This window comes from Perissodus microlepis, chromosome 4 (assembly GCF_051167445.1).
Source record: "Perissodus microlepis isolate ML-2025 ecotype Zambia chromosome 4, ASM5116744v1, whole genome shotgun sequence".
In the NCBI taxonomy this organism is placed as follows: domain Eukaryota; kingdom Metazoa; phylum Chordata; class Actinopteri; order Cichliformes; family Cichlidae; genus Perissodus; species Perissodus microlepis.
This window is the reverse complement of record NC_140464.1, coordinates 17,165,666-17,185,525: the sequence shown is the minus strand read 5'-3', so window position 1 is coordinate 17,185,525 and position 19,860 is coordinate 17,165,666. Positions and strand designations below refer to the sequence as shown.

The 19,860-nt window shown below is 43.8% G+C and overlaps 1 protein-coding gene across 9 annotated transcripts in view; it reads right to left on the bottom strand.

Annotated features, from left to right (window-relative positions):
• The window catches only part of tnrc6c1 (trinucleotide repeat containing adaptor 6C1), a 47,880-nt gene that overhangs the window by 7,617 nt on the left and 20,403 nt on the right, over nucleotides 1-19,860 (bottom strand). For 2 of the 9 annotated variants that reach the window (XM_084926165.1, XM_084926173.1), the window contains 16 exons: nucleotides 8,443-10,866; nucleotides 6,776-6,970; nucleotides 5,423-5,589; nucleotides 5,234-5,311; nucleotides 4,820-5,038; nucleotides 4,449-4,595; nucleotides 4,047-4,166; nucleotides 3,793-3,876; nucleotides 3,473-3,713; nucleotides 3,238-3,390; nucleotides 2,771-2,947; nucleotides 2,392-2,556; nucleotides 1,916-2,026; nucleotides 973-1,191; nucleotides 275-348; nucleotides 36-175 (listed from right to left, as the gene is read on the bottom strand). In XM_084926165.1, the coding sequence (XP_084782291.1) occupies nucleotides 36-175; nucleotides 275-348; nucleotides 973-1,191; nucleotides 1,916-2,026; nucleotides 2,392-2,556; nucleotides 2,771-2,947; nucleotides 3,238-3,390; nucleotides 3,473-3,713; nucleotides 3,793-3,876; nucleotides 4,047-4,166; nucleotides 4,449-4,595; nucleotides 4,820-5,038; nucleotides 5,234-5,311; nucleotides 5,423-5,589; nucleotides 6,776-6,970; nucleotides 8,443-10,866 (4,714 nt within the window). Of the gene's footprint in view, nucleotides 1-35; nucleotides 176-274; nucleotides 349-972; nucleotides 1,192-1,915; nucleotides 2,027-2,391; nucleotides 2,557-2,770; nucleotides 2,948-3,237; nucleotides 3,391-3,472; nucleotides 3,714-3,792; nucleotides 3,877-4,046; nucleotides 4,167-4,448; nucleotides 4,596-4,819; nucleotides 5,039-5,233; nucleotides 5,312-5,422; nucleotides 5,590-6,775; nucleotides 6,971-8,442; nucleotides 10,867-14,411; nucleotides 14,573-19,860 lie in introns of those variants that run through there. The other 7 variants (XM_084926174.1, XM_084926166.1, XM_084926169.1 and 4 more) reach the window with 7 other exon arrangements.

Sequence of the window (19,860 nt, the reverse complement as noted above, 5' to 3'; positions counted from 1 at the left end):
TGAAACACTTTGAACCAATGCGCTGATGCACGTACATGTGCAGGGACTTTTGCGCCTTGGCAGCTTCGTCCTTGGAGCTGTAGCGCACTACAGCGTTTCCCTGTGTCAGGTTGAGGTGGAATGTGATGAGGGGGCCGTGTTGCATGCACAGTGTTCGCAGAGTCGAACCATCAATCTGAAAAAGAAAAAACAGCTGCCAATGGTGAGCCAGCTCATTTAATTTTAGCTACAAATGGGCGTATTTTCAAAAACTGTGGAGAAGCAAGCCTCTTACCTGCGGAGTGAGGTTCCTCAGCACGAGCCAGCTACTTGTTCTGGTGGAGCTGTCTGTACTCCATGTGGTACCTGCTGTGCATGAGAAAGAGACAGCAGCGAAAGGAAGAAGTCTGTTGGCATGTGGTTCATACTTCCCAAGCTTGTGTGAAACCAGAATCAAGTCAGTTAAGCTCAATGGGTGGTGTCAACTTCACCCACGAAAAAAAGAAAAGCTGACAAGAGTCAGTTGATTTCAACGTTCAACCACAACAAGATCTTCTCGAGGCGTTATTCCTGCCTGTGCTCTACCTGTACAGCAGCCCTGCGGTCGTAGGCCACATCAAAGTGCCTCCTCCTATGAGAGTATACTGACAACCACGCTCACACATAGTACTTTAAATACACTCTAACCTCTGCACGGCTCACAGAATGTGAACTTTTCATCTTTGCTATACGGTTTCATTTCTAATTATTCCACTGTTTTCATTTTTTAAGTGTCCAGTATTTTCACATGAATGCTGTTTTCTTCCAAATCACCTATGGAAACAATTCCTATTAGAAGTGCATTGTCTTCCAAAAGTTTGAAGCTCTGTTGGTTTGTTATTTTAACACAGTTATATCTGTCTTTTGGATTCATGACATGACAAAATTCACGTGAAGCGTTTGAAGAGGAACATGACAAACATTGGAGACACAATAACCTCTTTGTAACACTACCTGTGGTGTAAGAGCTGCTCCAGCCTTGTCCCAGACCCAGAGAGCTGCCCCCCCAGGTGGAGGAAGGCTTTGTGTTGGTGAGGCCAGGCGGGGGGCGGGAAGGGGCTGTGGTGCTGCTCCGAGGGCCCTGTGGGACCTTCCACAGCTCGTGGGACAGAGAGGCCTGGCTGTGAGAAATGGGGCCTGGAGACCAAGTGGATTTCATCTCTGACAGTTTACCTACAAGAAAAAGAGGATGGCAAAGGTTGGTCTGCAGAATCATTCGTCCGAAAGACAACTGCTCCCGCAGGAAGGAGTCCTGCAGGATGAAATCGCTGAAAAGTTCTGAGAAACTGTCCAAAGGTGAATATGAATAAGCAAGTAAAGACTGCATTACAAAGTACAGCCTTCGCTGGATTTTACTCCAAAATAATCTCATCTTGTGTCATGGTACAAATCTATCTTCTGTTTCTGTGAAGCACACACTTTACATATAAACCAAAAATAACTGAACTTGGTGGCCTTCATGCACATTTGTGTGTGGCGCAGGTGGCACAAAACCCCACAGTGTGTTAGCGTATGCATGAGATGTGTTTGAGAGACACACAAAAAAGGAAAATTACTTCATTCAAACAGACCAGTTAAGAGTCGCTATAAAAACGGGAAACACGACAAGCTGTACTCTCCATGCCGCACACAGAGGAGGAAGGAGATACACTAACATCGCAGGGAGGGGATTATGCACTGCATGATACACAAAACTGACAGGGATAGAGCTCAAATGAAGGTCACGTTTAATCAGGAGCAGTGACTCATATGGAAAAGAAGACACGTCTCTCCAGTGAATGGCTGAAGCTCTGGGTGTTAAAGTAACAGGAAGGAGAGGAAAACGCTGACTTGCAGTGAAATTAGCCACTGCAGTGTGGCGAGGGGGTGGGTGGGTGGTTGTGGATAAACCATGTACCTGCATCCTCCATCTCCGGGGACGAAAGACTGAACGAGCTAGTGTAGCCACTGACTGGCCAATCAGTGGAGGGAGGCAGAGCCTCGTTCTGAGATGAGGTGGGAGAGGAGCCTAAGCCAACGCCAGCAACACAAACAAATAGATACAAAACAAATAAGGAAAACGCAGCAGAGAGAAAATGGCATAAAGAAAAACACACAACAAATGATGACAGTAAGGTTCTTTAAGAAGAGAAGAATATAGAATATGACAATGATTACAGCAGCAGTTAAAAAAGTAGGAAAATGAAGAACGAAAGAAAAAGAAGCAGGCTCTCAGGTGGCAGAAACACACCGGATCACGGCTGATTCATACACCTTTCTTTTTTAAAATCATCTCCAATTCATCTCTTTACTTATTTGACTTTAAACATCAGAACCAAAACACTCAAACTGAGCATCTTGATTTGGAGGCGACGTGGTCCGGCCTTCACTCACTTCTCCTGTTCTCACCTCCGCTCCTGTCCCGGAGCAGGTAGCGGTTGACATCTTGGATATTTGTGTTGATGGTGGGTCCGCTGGGGACGCTGCCGGGGGTCACGTTGGGGTCAGTTTCAGGGTCGATATTCTGGAGGCCCTTCCACGGTACACCAGGACAAAACTCTGAAAGTAAAAGGAACATGTGCGCATGATTTTCTTACTTACGGGACACCAAAGAAACTTATAACAGGCATGTTTCACAGGTAAAGGTTTTTCTATTATGCTCATTTTCTGCACATGAATTAAAATGCCCGTCCTGAAGATATGACAAAGCAGTTTTTGGCAGACAACATAACAAACTTAAAGCTGACAAACTGAGAACATGAGCACTGCTCACCTGGTGGCCAGTTGATATTGGTCCCATTGGCCATTTTGTCACTGCTGCCTTTGCTTTGTCCCCAGCTGTCTGGAGGCACCAGAGGGCTGGAAGGAGACTCTGAGCTGGATATCAGGCTGTAGGGGCTGTAAGATTCATCCAGCTGAGTGGGCTTTCCAGGAGGGCCCAGGTTGGCACCTAAGAAAAGCACAATGAGACAAGGTTTTACATCTAAAACCCAAATACATTAACAGTTTTTAAATAACTGGCAGAAACTGCTGAAACAGTATTTTCAACACGCTCAAATACAAAGGGATTTTGAAGCTGGCGTTGGGTCTCGTAAACATATTGTTTGAATATATCATGCTGGATATACAACTTCCAGTCCACATTTCAGATCTGCATTTCACACATTGAACACTCGTCTCCAGTGTCACAAGGCTATTAGGTGAAATAATCATGACAGCGAGCCCTGTTTTCTTTCTCACCATGCTTGCCCAGGTTGGGCTCCAATGGAGAAGAGTTTCCAGAGAGGCTTTCGATGGAGTTTGGGTGTGTCCACTGTGACAGGCGCGATTGGGGTTGGGGGGGTTCCTTCATTGACAGACTTCCCACCTCCATGCAGTTTACATTCAGTCCAGCTGAGGACATAGGGAGATGTTACTTCACAATCCTGCAAGGACTACTTTTCCACATTCAAAGAGCAATGCTGATACTACTCACAGAGAGAGTAGGGGCTGTAGGTGTTAGGAGATGACTGCGGCTCTTTGGTCTGCAGGTCAGGGAGGCCTGGAGCCTGGGGATGACCTGGAAATGAATCCAGGGAGGATTTGGCTCCACCAGGGTGCAGGCCTGAGTGGGAAGGGGGCGGTTGCTGTTGCTGCTGCTTCATCAGCAGGGCCTGGGCCAGCTGACGCTGGTGCTGTTGGATCTGCTGCTGCATGTTATTGATTGTACGTGCAACCTAGGAAAAAAATAAACATGATGGATATTCAATGCGCAGGTTTTACAGATCCAGTAGGAGAATTAAAAAGTGAACCTACTTGCTGCTCTTGTTGTCGAATGGGGCCAGAAACATTGCGCTGCGCCTGCAACATCTGCTGCTGAATTTGTAAACGCTGGTACGCCTGTGCAGGCATAAGCAGGATTAAAAGTTTCTCAATGCCACGCACAATAAATGTCGAATAAACAATATGACCACATGTCCTTTTTAGTTACGTATGAGGTTAAAGATGAATTTAAAATGCTCAGATGTATCCAACAAAACTGAAAGCAGATAAAACTAAATGAGACTCACCAGTTGCAGCTGGTAAAGTTGATTTAGAAGGGTCATATGTTGAGGGTTTATTGGTGAGGTTAAAAGTGCAGGATTCAGACCAATGTTTTTTGCTGCAAACTGTAAGAGCTGTGCTTGAACCTGTGGAAGAAAAAGATAAGTAGACAACGACTTAACAAAATGAAGACTTAAAACTGAGAATCTGCCTTATGTATAATCTGCACCTTTCTCGTGTTAGACTCTGAGACATTTGAACTGAAATAATAAATGTAAGAATCTCACATGGCTGGTTTTAAAGGTTATGGTATACAAGTCTGAAGTATTCACCACTGTATACATACAAACTCGTTCTCTCCTAATATTTAGACAGGATATTTAGACAGGAAGTGTTAAATAAGTTCATATTTCTGTGTATGAGTGTACCTGAGGGGAGAGAAACTGAGGCACTTGAGCACGTAGACTAGGCTGAGAGGAGCTGAGAGGCGGCACTGGTGGCTGAGGAGGCGGCTGCGGCTGCGGCATAGCCCGGACTTGTGCTGCTCCACCACCGCCAAACATTCCACTCTGCACCTGCCGAAAAGAGGACATGTCGATCATTTTCTTTAGCATTTACTCTACTGAAGTGGCCTTGTTTTAATGGAGACGATCTACATTTGTGGCTCAGCTCAGGTATGATGTACTACAACGTGCAGAAATCCCAGGAAACATTTAGACACTCTGCTGTCATCAGCTGGGAATTTAATACTGTACATGCACAGCGTATTTAAATATGGATTAACAATGGAGTGACTCACCTTATCCATGAAGGGCAGGCGGGGATCTGCTGAGGGGTCTTTGGAAAGAAGCGGAGGCCGAGGGCAGCTCATGGGCTTGTTGATGAGCCCGTTGTTGTAGTCATGGCCAGCTATCCCCATCCCACGCTTGTCAAGCTCCGTCTTCTTTTCCAGCAGGGCACTCATGGCCTGATCCAGGTTCATGTTGTTGCTCTTCAAAGCCTCCTCTGCCGGATCCCTCTGAAAACAGAGAAAAAGATGAATCCCAAAATGTTCGGATCAAAATTATGCTGTTATAAGCATTTCATGATTAGCTTTATTATTATTAATTACTAGTCTTTTAATCAGAAGTTTATAAAATGGCTATTGAATGTTTTTATTTATATATATATATTTTTTTTTTTTTTTTTTTTAAAGAAAAGACTAAGCACTCACAGGGAAGCCCATGTCAGTCAGCTGCTTGATGAGACGATTCATGATCCAGACCTCATCCTGCTTCCCTGGGATCTTCCCCTGTGGGAGATGTGATCAAAAATGACAATGTCAATGCAATTAACTGATTTCTTATGATGTCAAATAAAAGCATAAGGAAGTATTCTTTATCCAAGCATTTGTGCTGCACACCTTTGGTGGGGCCTTTTTATTTGCATTGCTCCAAGAGTTACAGGAAGAGTTGCTCTCCTGGGAGGCAGTGCTATTCCACATGTCTACCTCCTCTGCATCCCACTGACCACCTGACAGGCTCAGGTCTTCACTTCCACCTCCCCATCCATCTTGCATAGGTTTGGGAGCTGGAAACAACCACACAAAAACACATAACAACAAATAATAAGGGCAAAACAGCTACCTTATGTGGCATATTTGTGATGTTTGTCATTATTTAAAATAACATGCTCAAAGTACTACAATATCTCACATATCAACAGGATGGATACTGAAACCCAGTATTAGAACAATGACTGGGCCAAAGTATTAAAAAAAAAAAAAACCTTGATTAAAGCAGAGTTCTGTTCTGTTTTTAATACCCATTATCTCTCTTTTAGAGCCTCTGAGTGTGAGGGCAGCTGTCTCTTACAACCACCGCTGCACTGTGCATTAAATACACAAACAGACTTGTTCATACACCCTCGAAAGTGTGGTTTCATTTCTGAAGAGTAAATGCTCACAACACTCAAAGCCACACATGCAACAAGTTTTTCTTTCTTTCTTTTTTTTTTTTTTTTTAAATATAAATATGCCAAGACGGAAACATGAGCAATATGTCAAAACAATTAGCAAAAGAGTAATTTTCCTTAGTTAAATTAACATAGTTGAATCACTAAAAGTAACCATTAGTCAGCTGAACGGGGCTTTTTGGTGGTTAAAAAAAAAAAAATGTTAACATTAAGAACGTGAATGTAAGTTATGTGTTACCATGAGCACAAAGCTACTATTAATTCTATTGTTATTCTTATTGTCTTTATAAATAACAAGAAGTTAATTATTAAAATAAGCAGTATGAACAAGAGCAACAGGTAAATTATGAACATAACGTATGTTGTCTTCCAAATCTGGAATAAAATATCAGAAGATTTAATTATTTGGTTTATAACCTACTATTCCCTGGTCCAAGTTAATCTCAACTATATGGGTAGGATGTTTGAACCACGCTTGACAACCTGGCTCAAAAGCACTGGGGATGGTTGGGTAATATGCATGAGTCTCTTAAGCTGGTTATGTTTATAATGCATAATTAAAAACTTGTTTGTACGATGTTTTATATTTCACATAGAGACTGCGTCAAAAACATAATATAGCCACTAGGGGTCAGTGTAGATTTATGTGCAAAACCCAAGTACTCCTGCTTGCCTTGTGCCATATTGATGTCCTTGACTTGACTCACCGGGAGAGAACTTCTGTTTTTAAGCAGTATAGCAACACATACAGTATGATTGTATCCCAAAGCTATCCACACTTGGACGAGACTGAGCCATTTACCAGGTTTACAAGATGCAGGTGTCATTGTCGGGTTGCCCCTGCCATAGCTCTCGGGATTGCTTTCCCCCCAGCCCCCACAGTTCCCGCTGGGTTTGCCCCAGGCAGACGTCCCATTATCCACGCTGACCGGGGAAGATGCAGGTTCCCCCCAGGAGCTCTCCGATTTTGTGTGGGAGCTGGATATCTCTCCCCAACCTGGAGGACACACAAACACAATAAGTACTACTCAGAAACCAATCAGATCATGCGGCGTTTTTTTTTTTTTTCCAATATTGTGACTACACAGTTTCAAATTAAACTACAAAGATTTTGGTGTTACGATATGCCATTTGTTCATTACACTGACTTCTGTTTGCAAAATTGTGTGTTTAAATGACAGAGACCAAATCATTATTTCTTGCCCTTCATACAGAGCAACAATAATGGCTCTTTGTGCCATACAGCACGGCCTGGTTTACTTTGCTAGCTAAGTTTAAATGTGCATGGTAGATGCCTAAGACACAGAAAATGGGATGGAAATCTAACAGTGATGTATGATTGTGTCTTGACCATATTCAATGTCCATATATACATAGAAAAACCAAACATTTTAGTATTTGATCCCTAATAACCTAAGGCTTAAATATAACTGAGTCCGGTTAACACCACTAAACTGATTTAGCCTTCTGCTTTGAAGTGTGAAATGCCAGCCATGCAGAGAGGCAGAAACCTGGGTTTGGCTTAGCAGGAAGGTTGATGGAGGGAGGAGATGCCCATTTAAGATTTGGCATGGTCCCGTCCCTTTTGGCAAGAAAGACAGAGTGCTGTCTCTAGGCCTGCAGCAGCGCCAGGCTCAGTTTAGCTCTCTCCCCAGGGAAAGGTCAAGTCCCAAAGGCTGCTTCAAAATTATAGTTAACATTCAACCCTCTTGTGTCACTGGGTAAGAGGTGCACTGATCTAAACAAGATCTGAAGAGTTTGTTTCTATCCATTGTATGTCACTAAAACTCTATATTAAACAGCCAGTGAACAGCCTGCTGTCAGGATTGATCCAAAGGGTTCAACATGAAGAGTCAAATGAGGGCCAGCAGGAGGCTTCTGCCCAGTGCACAGTGTCTTGCTCCTCCTCCTCTTCCTCCCTTCAACTACTGACAGATGGTGGCTCCTATATAATCACACACTTCCTATCTATCTCAAACAGTTTGTGGTGAATCAATATTTTCAGGAGGCCCTTTGTAAACAGCATTCTTGTGTTTCCTCTGCCATGTGAGGTTGCCAGGGTTGCCCCCATAGTCGAGCCGAGAGTTGTGAAATGTGAGGGCGTCACTGAGGGACAGGCCTGGCACTACCTACCTGATTTAGATAGTTGATTAGAGGCAAATCCAAAGAGAGTAAACTAGGTTAAGATATTACCTTTAAGTGGATCAACAGCTTGGAGCTTAGTAGCGGACAAAGCCAACCACCAAACAAGCTTTTTAGCACCTTTTGCTTTGAACAGTGAACAAGGATGAAGAAACTAGGAAACCCAGGCAGGCATTATAGTTTACCATTAGCTACATTAAACTCATTGAAATCAAAAATTTGAATGCTGACGGTGTATATTAACTATACATTGTTAGCATTCATAAACAGGGAAATCTGAGCAAGTCATGTTACAGTCTGCATAATATATAGTTTATATCACCTTACCTTGAGCCATCAGGGGACCTCTGTTGTGAGATGCTCCAGGCTGGTGTTGCACAGTAGGATCCAAAGGCCCGCTGGTGGGGCCTGAGTTCTGGCTGTTTTGGCTGTGGTTCTGTAAAGGTGCAGGTGGCCCGTGGTAAGGGTGATTGAGAGGGTGGGGATGGTTGTTGTTGGTGCTGGGGGGATTATTGCCTCCAGTAGTAACTTTAGCTTGGGACGATCCTGAATTGTTCCTGTCCCACAGATTGACTGCCTTGTTGTAGGTACCGGGATCGCCCCAAGCAGAGGTCCCGTCATCGATCTCCATCTTGCGTCGGATGGAAGGAGGGGAGGGCTCTTCCCAGCCTGTGGGCTCAGTTGTTGAGGATTCCTGCTTATTTCCACCCCTACCTGGACCTTGTTTCACTGAGCCCGATCCCCCCCAGGACCCCATGCTCCCTCCTCCATTGTTACCACTAAGCCCATCTTGAGGCTTGCCCCCCCAGCCTTGAGAGGGACCACTGGGTCGCTGAGGAAGTGACTCTCCCCAGCCAGCATTACCTCCAGGTCCTTGAGAAGACATTCCCCAGCCTCGTGGTTCTCCTTCCCAAGCATTAGTGGGACTCTTTTTACTCTCTTCTGAGTCCCCCCACTCTGCTGTGTTATTGCTCACTCCACTGCTAGCCCAAGTGTGAGATGCTTTGGGCTGTTCTCCCCAGTTCTGGGATCCTGACTTGATGTGAGAATCTTCCCACCCACTTGGCTTCTCTCCCCAGGACTGACCACCATTTTTGGGTATACTGGTGCTTGGACCTCCTGGTGGAGGGTTTCCCCAACCACCAGGGCCACCTGGGGGCTTGATGTTGCTGGGTGGCTCTCCCCAACCAGAGCTTGGCTGGTTGGTAGCTGCTATGTTACCACCCCAACCAGAAGTGCCCTGAGAACCAGGCGCATCATTTTTGCTCCCAGAGTCAGTCATCTGGCTAGGGCCTGTGTTAGTGTTGGAGGGCCCCTGGGCATCGACTGGAGTGGTTGAGCCAGAGCCCCATGATCCAGTGCCTACATCACTCTTACGTTTGGTATCGTCCATGTCCCAGGAAGTGTGCTGGCGAACGGGAGTCTGTCCCCAGCCACTGTTGCACAGCACCCTGGGGTCCAGATCCTGGGCAGGCATCAAAGGAGCTGATTTTTCTCTGGATGACCGGTCTTTTTGCTGGGGATGGCCTTCCATGCTGTCACTGCTTCCTTCACTAGCCGCAGCTGTGCTTACAGCCCTGCTCCATGAGATGGACTGAGAGTCCTGTGCGGGAGAGCTGGGTGTATCCCATCCTCCCTGGGTCTCTTCAGGGTGTTCACCCCAGCCTCCAGAGTTCCCTGTTCCATCTCCTTCATGGCCCCAGCCAGGTGCCTCCTTAGATGAACTTGCCTTTGAGTTGCCACTGTTACCCCATACTGAATTACCATCTTCACCATTGACCTGTGAGCCTCCTGGCGGTGGCTGGGTCATGGAACCCAAGCCTACAGGTGCACTTCCCCAGCCAGGCAAACTGCGGATGGGGCTGGGGGGTTCCTGCTTATTAGTGTGATTTGGACCATCAGTTTTAAGGTTCTGAGGTTCTGAACTGAAAGACACATTCGTGGACGGGGAGGGGTGTGGCTCTGCATCAGAAGCCATCATGGTAATCCAGGCATTGCCAATCCCCGAGGAGTTGCTGTTAGTGTTGGCTCCGGTACAGGTGCTGGTCTGGGCTGGTGGGGGGCCAGGTGGATTGCAGAGGTTGGGTGTAGAGTGAGGAGGTGAAATGGTGTTGGCTCCCCCTGAGCTGCCTCCCCCTGTGCCACTTCCGTCATGCCCCAACATGGGCCAGGCAGACGGGTTGGCATTAGGGTTTAGGTTCAAGTTAAAGTTGGTGCTGGAGGATGATGAAGGACCCCAGCTCCTAGTACTGCCTCCTCCTCCTCCTGGGCTGTCACTCTTCGTTTCACTCCCCATTGAGGACTGAGGGGGGCAATGGGAAGATACAGCCCCAGGGCCCCAGCTGCGACTGGCTGCAACCTGGCCAGAGAGCATGCTGGTTCCAGTATGATTGGCAGGGCTGGGCCCACTGTTGGCTTTGCTGCTGAGGTGGTTGGCAGGGAAGTGGCCTGTTTGGCTATTTGTTCCCGTGGCCATACTCACTGTACTACAACTACTGCTAGTACTACTGCTTCTGCTGCTGCTGGTCAGGTGACCAGAGTCAGTGTCCAAAGGGCATCCTCCTGGAGGGACCTGGCTCTGGCTGAGTGTAATAGAAGGCCAAGCCTCTGTGTCCTTCTGGTCGATAATTAGTTGATCCCAGCCACTGAGATTGGTGGAAGATGCAGCACTCGTTGCACTTCTGTTGGCTGGCAGGTGCCCCCAGAGGGGATTATCATACTGGGCTCCCTGACCACTCTGTGGGGGCAGTTCTGTGTGAAAGAAAGGAAAATAGACACACACACAAAAAAATCATGAGTCATAAGCAGGAGCAACAGGATGACAGCAGAGAGACTAAGTTGCATACGTCATCACACCCACATTTGCTTACTAAGGTTGAAATACCATGGCAACATGCAATGTGTCTTCACCATGCTTTATAAATGAAAATACATACCACCCACATAAAAATAAATAAATTAAAAAAAAAGGAAAAATTACTAATATGATAACAGAGGGGGCTTTAATTAGTAAATGAATAAAAATTATGTACTTTATTTGAATACTACACATTTCTAAAGGAACACTTTAAAATATGTCATTTATCAAAATAAGGTGCCGTGCATTCAGTACATTTAAAGAATTTGTAATAAAACATGATATTATATTTTTCTTTCTCGTCTTTCCCTCAAATGTTCAATTAGTTCAATTAGTTTAGTGCAATTCTTAAAAAAAATGGCGGTGATCACATTGCGTTTCTAATTGAAAATGATTGAAAAGTTATGAGTATTTAAAGAAAGGAACAACAGAAAGATTGGAAATGTGGTACAAAGCTAGAATACTATCTCGGAACCTTTTAAGCTAATTGGTAACATGATTAGATAAAAAGGTTTCCAGAGAGGCTGATGGGAAGAAGTTCACCGCACTTCATACAGACTGCAAGAGGAAGTATTTTATATTTTATCATAAAAAAAAACAAAAAAAACTGCTCTACGTATAATAATAATAATTATTATTATTGTTATTATCATCATTGTGATTATTATTATGTATTGTAGGTCATAAAAAGATTCAGGCTCAGGAATACTTGTCAACATTATCACTGCATTCATGAATGCAAGTTAAAACTACGCTACCATTTAAAAAACAAAACTGCCTCATTCTATGGGCCTCAGGTGATTTAAGATTGACTGAGGAGAAGTGGAAAAATGTTCTGTGGTCTGACCAATCAAAATGTGCAATTTCTGGGAGAAATAATGGAAGTGGAATGCTCCAGACGGAAGAGGACAGGGACATTCCAGCTTGCAATCAACACACAATTCAAAAGCCAGGAACCGTGATGCAGAGGTGCTTTAGTGGACACGGCAAGTTTCCACCTGTGCACCATTAATCCTGACAGATATATGTGCACAGGCTTTAGAGCAACATATGCTGCCATCTAAGGAATGTCTTTTTTAGTAAATGACTGACCCATATCAGCAAATCAATAAACCAAATTCTGCATGCATTTCAAATGCACTGAAATGTATTTATTTTTGTAATACCTTCAGTTAAATAACAGTCTTAATTTTTTGACAGCTGCCTTTGCTCTTTATTTTACTGTGCATGTATACAGCTCAAGCATCAATAATAAAGTTTTCAGTTTCTGAGGTTATTTATAACAAACAAGGTTAAAAATAAATCAAATTAAAAACATTTGCATGTAAAATATTTTTGCTGAAATAATTTAACACACACACTGCAAACAGAAGTCATAACAGATAGATACTGCACCTTTCCAACTAGTGACGCACAGATCTGATATGTGATATTCCTTTATTGTTGGGGCCTCTCTGTTTACTACAACAGTTGTCAGCACACAGAGCACAGGCTGAATTAATGCTGCACTCATTTTACCTCTGAAGTTGAAGCTGGGAGTGACGCCACTGCTGTGGTAGCAGTAGTAAAAGCAAGAAATAGCAGGATTTATTTTGGTCTTTAGCAAGGTCGAACCATTCATCCATCGCCAGCAATAACACACAATACCTTGGTCGTTTTTCTGTGTACAGCTTGCTTAGCGAGTCACAAATACACAACATTTATAGCACAGATTCCCAGTTTTACTACTGTTGACGTGCACTGCCACCATCTTGGATTACGAAGTCGGGGTTGGCGGGGCTTCTCCAACTTTCTGAGTGGAAAAATCCTACAACTGGAAGGCAGCATAACAATATGAGGGAGCTATCAATTCAGCTGCACTGGCTCCCCATTAACTCCAGAGCTAATTTTAAATAAAACATGCTTTTGGGCAAGTTTTTGTTTTTTAATGTTCATTTTGTTGGGACATTTATATTCAAAGGTGCTAAATAAACAAAAATGCTTCCCCATCAGCATCTCTTGTGTTTGGTTTAACACCTGTTTTAAAGCCTTCGTTTCACTCATGGTAACACAAGTCAACTCAGTTATTTCAGATTTCCTGTTTCTTTTGAGCTCTACTCCAGCTGAGATACAAGTGTGTGACTCAACACATTCCTGTTGTGAGCAGGGCTATATTAGAAGCTAGCGTGATTGTAAAGGAAAACAGTAAACAGTAGTGATCCTCACACTGAACTTAAATAACCCTAGTGCAAATAATTACTATTATTTATTAAATGTTTTAATTCATTTCTGTGTCCCAAGTTATTTCACTAATAAATACCAATTTAGTACACACATTCACATATACACACACATATATATACACACACACATATATATACACACACACATATATATACACACACACACATATATACACACACACACACACACACATATATATACATATACATATATATATACATACATACATATAAATAAATAAAGCAACAATTAGGCTAAATGTTGTTATCTTACATTATTCTTTCCATCAGACTGGATTACAGCTCAACGCTGTCACAGGGCCTGTACTCAGTATTGGCAGTTACCCAAAGCCATTGTAATGGTGTAGTATAGGAACTGGAAAAAGCTGGATTGGAGCATCCTTGTACCAAAAAGTCAAAAAAGGAATTCCATACTTGGGAACCATGTTGCAGAATGCGATCAATGACAACATCTTTTACTTACGACCTCTACACCTCAGAAAACCTCCATCTACCCATACAACTGCATGCAAAAATGCTTCATCTTATTTCTCCGAGAGCGAGTAGAATGAATCAAGCAATCTGGCTGCGATTTCCAGCACTGAAACAATAAACTCCTCTACTCCAATCATCAACCTTGTGCCACCTCACTGGCTCATTTCTGCTACATCTCAAACTGAAGCCTCTGTTGTTTACATGCGCCCTCACATGCGTGCATAGTTTGTATGCAAATACACCGACTGTCACAACAACAGGAGGGAGGTGATAGGATGCGTGCACCAAGATGTTTTCAAGCTTACTTTAATTCTTGCAACTACAGACAAGGGAGAGAGGGTGCAGAAGAGAGCAAGGGGGAGAAAAAAAAAAAAAAAAAAAAGAAAGAAAAAGAGGGCAACGTGTTTCTGACACACACAGCGCCGTCGTTCTGTAGCGTCACTCGACTGAGAAGTGCAGGACCGCCATTTTCTCAGTCCTGAACTAGAGCCAAAAAGGCTCTGATCTCCTGTCTGGATAACCAGTGCTCCTGCTTCAACAGCACACATGCCTTCCTCACAATAACACACAGAACATTGTAACACGACACTGCATGCTCGACAGTGTACTGTCGCTTTAATATTTAAAAGTGCGCAAATGCAATCAGCTGAAACAACACAGGGATGGGAGGAAAAACAGAGCAAGAAGAAAGTAGAAGAGTGTGCAACACAGTAATGAAATACCTGTGGAGAGGTGCCTCCCGACCATCCTGTAAAGAGCTAGGTTGTGTGCAACGCAGCGACCATCCTTGTCTCAATATGTCTGCTCGGCTCGCCAAGCTTCTGAGGCTCATATCTGAAATGCTGCCAAGAAGTTGCACAGCTCTTGCACGGCATGAGACAACCCCCCCCCCCCTCCCCTCCTCCACCACCACCTCCCTTCCTTCCTCACCCCTCTTGCTCGGCCCCTCCCACTAACCCTGCTCTGACTGGGTCTTTCCTCTCCTATCTATTGCTTCTCTCCGGCTTTATTTATATCGCGCTCTATTCCTATCCTGATGGAGGATATTCTCCCTCTCTGGAAAAGCACCGAGACGCGGCCGACTCGGCGGGGAGGGGGAGGGGATGAGAGTGAGAGAAACAGAGGGGAGACTTTTATTATTCACTCACAAGCCATGATGTAAAACAAAACAAAAGCAGGGCTCTTCTCTCCCGCCCATGCCCTCACATCTTTCAACCTTTCAAAACTGTCACTAAACATTTAGCTCCGTCTGCAATTAGTGCTGCCGCCCACGACGGAAAGCCTCTTGAATAGCGGCAGCAGGCGAAAGAGAGCGAGAGAAGCCCTTCAGAGCTGGAATGGCAATTTTCCTCACACATGAACAGACACAGGATAAGAATGCACAGGATGACAAATGTCGATTTTTGTCTAAATTTATGGCTGCAAGTCGGAAATGCAGTAATCAAAAACAGAGCTGTCACTTTGGGGAGATAGTTTCTGGACACATGAAATAAGCAAGCTTGAAGGGATCTGCTAATTTGTGTGCGTTTTAGTCTGGTTCAAAACATGGTGCTGGAGTGACGCGCACAGAGACAACAGAGGAAGATACCCATGAGATAGAAGGCAGAGAGGGAAGAGGATAGGAAGAGCAGGGAGCAGCAGCTCCCTAGATCAAGGCTGCTATTGTTTACAAATGATCCCAGCACCCACACAACAAGACAATAAGTCAATGTTTAGTGGAGAACAGAGTCCCTTTATGGCTGAAGTTCAGCCCCCTGTGCCTCTCGGCTGTGAGGTCTTAATGCACGGTGAGGTCATGGCCACTCGCTCGCTTTGTGTGTTAACTTACACAAAGTACAGATGGCGCATCCAAGTAGAGGAAAAAACAAACAGCTTCCTGACAGCAACTCGGACGCTTCGTTGTATATCTATTACTTTTTATCGTAAAGCAAACTGTAAAAGCAAAAGCTACAGTTTAAAAGAAAGCTAAAGCATTCGGATATCCAGTGGTGGGATCACTAAAATTTGAAATGTTCAAGTATTTAGTTTGTGATCCTTTAGCTTGGAAAGCTAGGTGGTCTGTGGGATTCCGGTCAAAAGCTGGTGGAGGACTGTTTGCTTTAAAAATTCTCTTTCAAAAAGCGGTTAACACACTTTGGGTCATTTTGCTGAATGCTCATTTTTCTTGATTGTAAAATGATGCAGTCTGATCTGGTACTGGACTGCCTTTGTGCCTTCTGTTCTCTGTCCTTCACTTTAACATTTGTACAACACACCCGACTAGAGGCGAGGGAAGCTCGAGTTTCCTTGCTGAAGTGGCCTTCTTTGTGCAAACAATGCTTTAACGTTTCCCTTTTCACCTTCCCAAGAAATGTACGGCATGCACAATTTGCTCAACTATGCCTTCTATTTTCTGTAAAGTACTCCTATGAACTTGACGGATGTTTGGTAATAGAAATCTGAATACTTTCACGGCCAACGTATTCTCAGAGGGTGTACTTGTGGAGGAAATAGAGATGAGGGTAGAACAAGGGAGGGATCCAGAGGAATGAAAACATAAAAGAAAGAAGTCAGAAAATGAAGGACAAAGATGGATGTTGAGAGATAGGAGGAGGAAATAATCTAGGAGGGCTATGTGGGCCTCAGCTGTACTGATCCTGGCTTAATGAGGTCCCTGAGGGGCACAGAGACTGGATGGTACAGAGCTGACAATGCATGCTGCCAGCCAGATGAATGAACTCTCTGATAAACACACAAACGTGCACCTCCCAGGAATCTGCTACCTCTGCCTATTGATGATCTCAAACGCCACACTGCGTTTGATTTGATGCATTGTAATCGGTGCAAAACATTACAGCAGCGGCACCAAAATCAACGGTCACATCTGCAAGGTAAATGGGGTTCGTTTTATCAAACTTATTGATAGAATGGGTTTGATCCAGAAACATTGCAAAAACAATTGTTCTGCATCATGCTATACTATTTTGAAGTCTCAGTACTGCAAAACAAGACAACTAGAAAAAAATTGTCTTTGTCTACTTTGATATTTCCTGTTCTACTTCTGCACAAAGCAACAAAAATAACACAAGAGGGACTCAAAAATTAGGCACATTTGTGATGTAGAAACTGTTGGGAAGTTGAATTAACTAGTTTAATTTTTATTACAATGCAACCCACTTACTGACCTTAACAGGGGCAAGCTGTATCCAACATTTCATTACTGATATTATGGAGCATCTTTGCTCTACAAATCCTTTTAGGCACTTTTCAGCTCGGCTCACATGAGCTGATTTGATGTTTTTTTCCCCATGAGACAGAAAAATGTGTAAATGTGTTTGCAGTTTTGCACAAATTGTTAGAGGAATTGTAATGATTTTTTAAAAATTATATATCAGCTAGAGATGATGGTTAATCAAAAATGCTATTAATAGGGTTGGTAGCCACTAATGTGACACATTTTTGTTATAAGCATTGCAATTCAAGTTGATGGCACGCAGAAAATGGCCCTTTTGCACACCCACACCACAACAAGATGCAAAACAAAGCTATTTAGTCACTGAGCATTTTTTAGTACATATGCATGCTGTGTTTAGGATATTCTGCAATAATGGCAAGTTTTAGTGTTACAGATTTAAGAGTTAGAGTTGAGGCAGGGTTAAACTGTATGGCAACAATGACCCGGATATCCTGACAAGGCAAAGTGGAACAGGACACAATGCCAGCTGTCATCAACCACAGGCATAACCAGCAGAGTTGTTGAAGGCAAACATAACACTCCTCAATAGATATTTGCAGCGTAGCAGTAGCAACAAAGCCAAAGTGGCACAGATAGCTTGCTAAATTCTCTGACAAACAAGGGTGAGATAAGGACAGGAGCTGTGCGTATATATATATGCAAAACCTGATTTAATGGATGCTTTCTTTGCAACTGCTTTGCCGATAATCTCAACATTATCTCAAGGGGAAAAGAATGGCAGAAGGACAATCTGTGCCTTTTAAAAAGTACACAGCAAAGACATCTGGCCATCATGTTTGGCTGTCAGTATCCTCTTTCTCCTCCCTCTCTAAAGGATAAACCAGGTCAAGGTCTTCCTTCAACATGCCAGTCTTAAAATAGCTTGGTGTCATGCCTTCTCTACATGAAAGGGCCTCGGGATATGAATTGTTGCAAAGCAAAAAAAAAAAAAAAAAAGAGCAACATCAGGGAGAGGGCGATAATAATGGGAAGACTCACAGTTACACATATAATATAATACGTGGAGCCTGACTAATCACGGATACTTTACATTCTTTACTTACAGTATGTGTGAGCATGTGTTTTGGCGTGGCAGAGGTTGAGGAAAAGAACAACCAGCACACCAGACAAAGTCAGAGGAGCAGGGACACAGTGCAAGAAAGACAAGATAGAAGAAAATAAAATAAAATAAAAATCAGCGAGAGCTGATGTTTAATCACATCACAAGATGTCCCAGTCCTCTTTGAGGGGATTCCCAAGGCTCTTTTACAGCATCATCAGCAGACTTAAAGAGAACATCAAGTCTAGCAAGCATGTACTCACTCTCTCTCTGCTCCACCAGACAAGCCATTAGCACATTAGCTGCACTGTCCTTTCACTTGACAAAGACTGCTCATACCACAATGTTATGCCATTTTTGTCTTAATGCAGCTTATGGGCATAAAAAAACCTGATCATGTTTTAAGGGCTTTTCCCACAGAGCATTACACAAATACAAAAGGAGGTAGCTATAAATTTTAGCACTTTCAACCATGCAGTCATAACAGTTCACCTAAACAAGTCAAGTCAAAGTGAGGCCAGGATTTCCCTATGTAATATCCTCACATATCTCTGATAGAGACAGCCGTTTAATCCAGAGAATAGCTAATAATCTTTATGACATACAATCTTAACTCTTGCCCTGAGCCTGGACTATTAAACACACCATCTGTTTACTGTTATGAGTCAAGTTGAGCAGGGACATTCAAGTTATGACTGTTTACGTTAACATACATTCGCATGTATACACAGGGGTGCACACAGAATCACCTTTGCTGCTCGTCAAAAGGCCTCATGTGGGCAGGTAATGAAATACAGTGTAAATTGAGATGGAAACATGAAAAACCAGAAGAGCAAAAGGGAACTCAGTGAAACTCGGCTGTGAAGTTAACTGAAGAGACATATGACGAATCACAAGGGGAGATGGAGCAGAGTCATGCTTGTGCAAAACTGTCCATTTGAGCTGCCTTTAGTGTTGTGAGGTCGTTCTGTCTGTCATAATGTAATCAGTCCGTTTAAAGACGCAGAGAGAGCAAAAGCAGAGCCGAACCAGCCTGCCAGAGAGGGGCGGGGAGAAACAGCAGCTTTTACCGTAAGCCATGAGTCACTTCAGCCCACAGAACTGGATGTCTGCCATGCTAGTTCTCTCCTTCTTTCTTTTATTCCTTCTCACTCGGTCTTTCTATCTATGCCAGGTCAGGCCCACTGAGGCAGCCAGCTAGCTTGCTAGCTAGTGCAGTGTTGCTCCGCCTACAAAAGCAGGAAATACTGAAGGGATGGTCAGGAAAGCTCAACAAAGAGTAGGAGGAAGATGATAATGGAGGAGGTGGTGGAGGCGGAGACAGAGACGTGGACAGGATAAACATCTTATCACCATGGAGATAAGGCTGCACTCAAACAGCAGACGACACACATTTATGAGAAAGTTTGTGCTGCTCCTCAGGCATTGAAAAGTGTCCAGTGCCCCTAAAGTGTCACCAAAGAGCACCTTTTTAGGATATAACTGTTCCCTGCCGCCACTTAAAAACACATAAGAACCTGATTTACTGCCAAACGTAAAACCACAGGAAGGAGAGTACACAGACACACAAAGATAGCCAGCTGTGTTTACTTGCCATCCTTTACCCCAGTATTCCTGCATCCACATCCCTAATTCCCAGACAGGCTGAATGAAAATAAACAATAGCCAGCGGCACCTGTGCATTTGCACAGCCTTGCAGGTACACCGCATGATTACAAGCACAGTGCCTTACAAAAACAGGAGTGGATACAGCCATTGCTTTTTAAGAATGCCAGAACTCTTTGGCACAGCTGAGATAAGTCAAACAGATATTAGTGGAGATGTTTGAAGAACCGACACTGTTGTTGTTCTGGCATGACATACTTTTTGACTAAGTAGCTGTAGCCAGCCCAAGTTA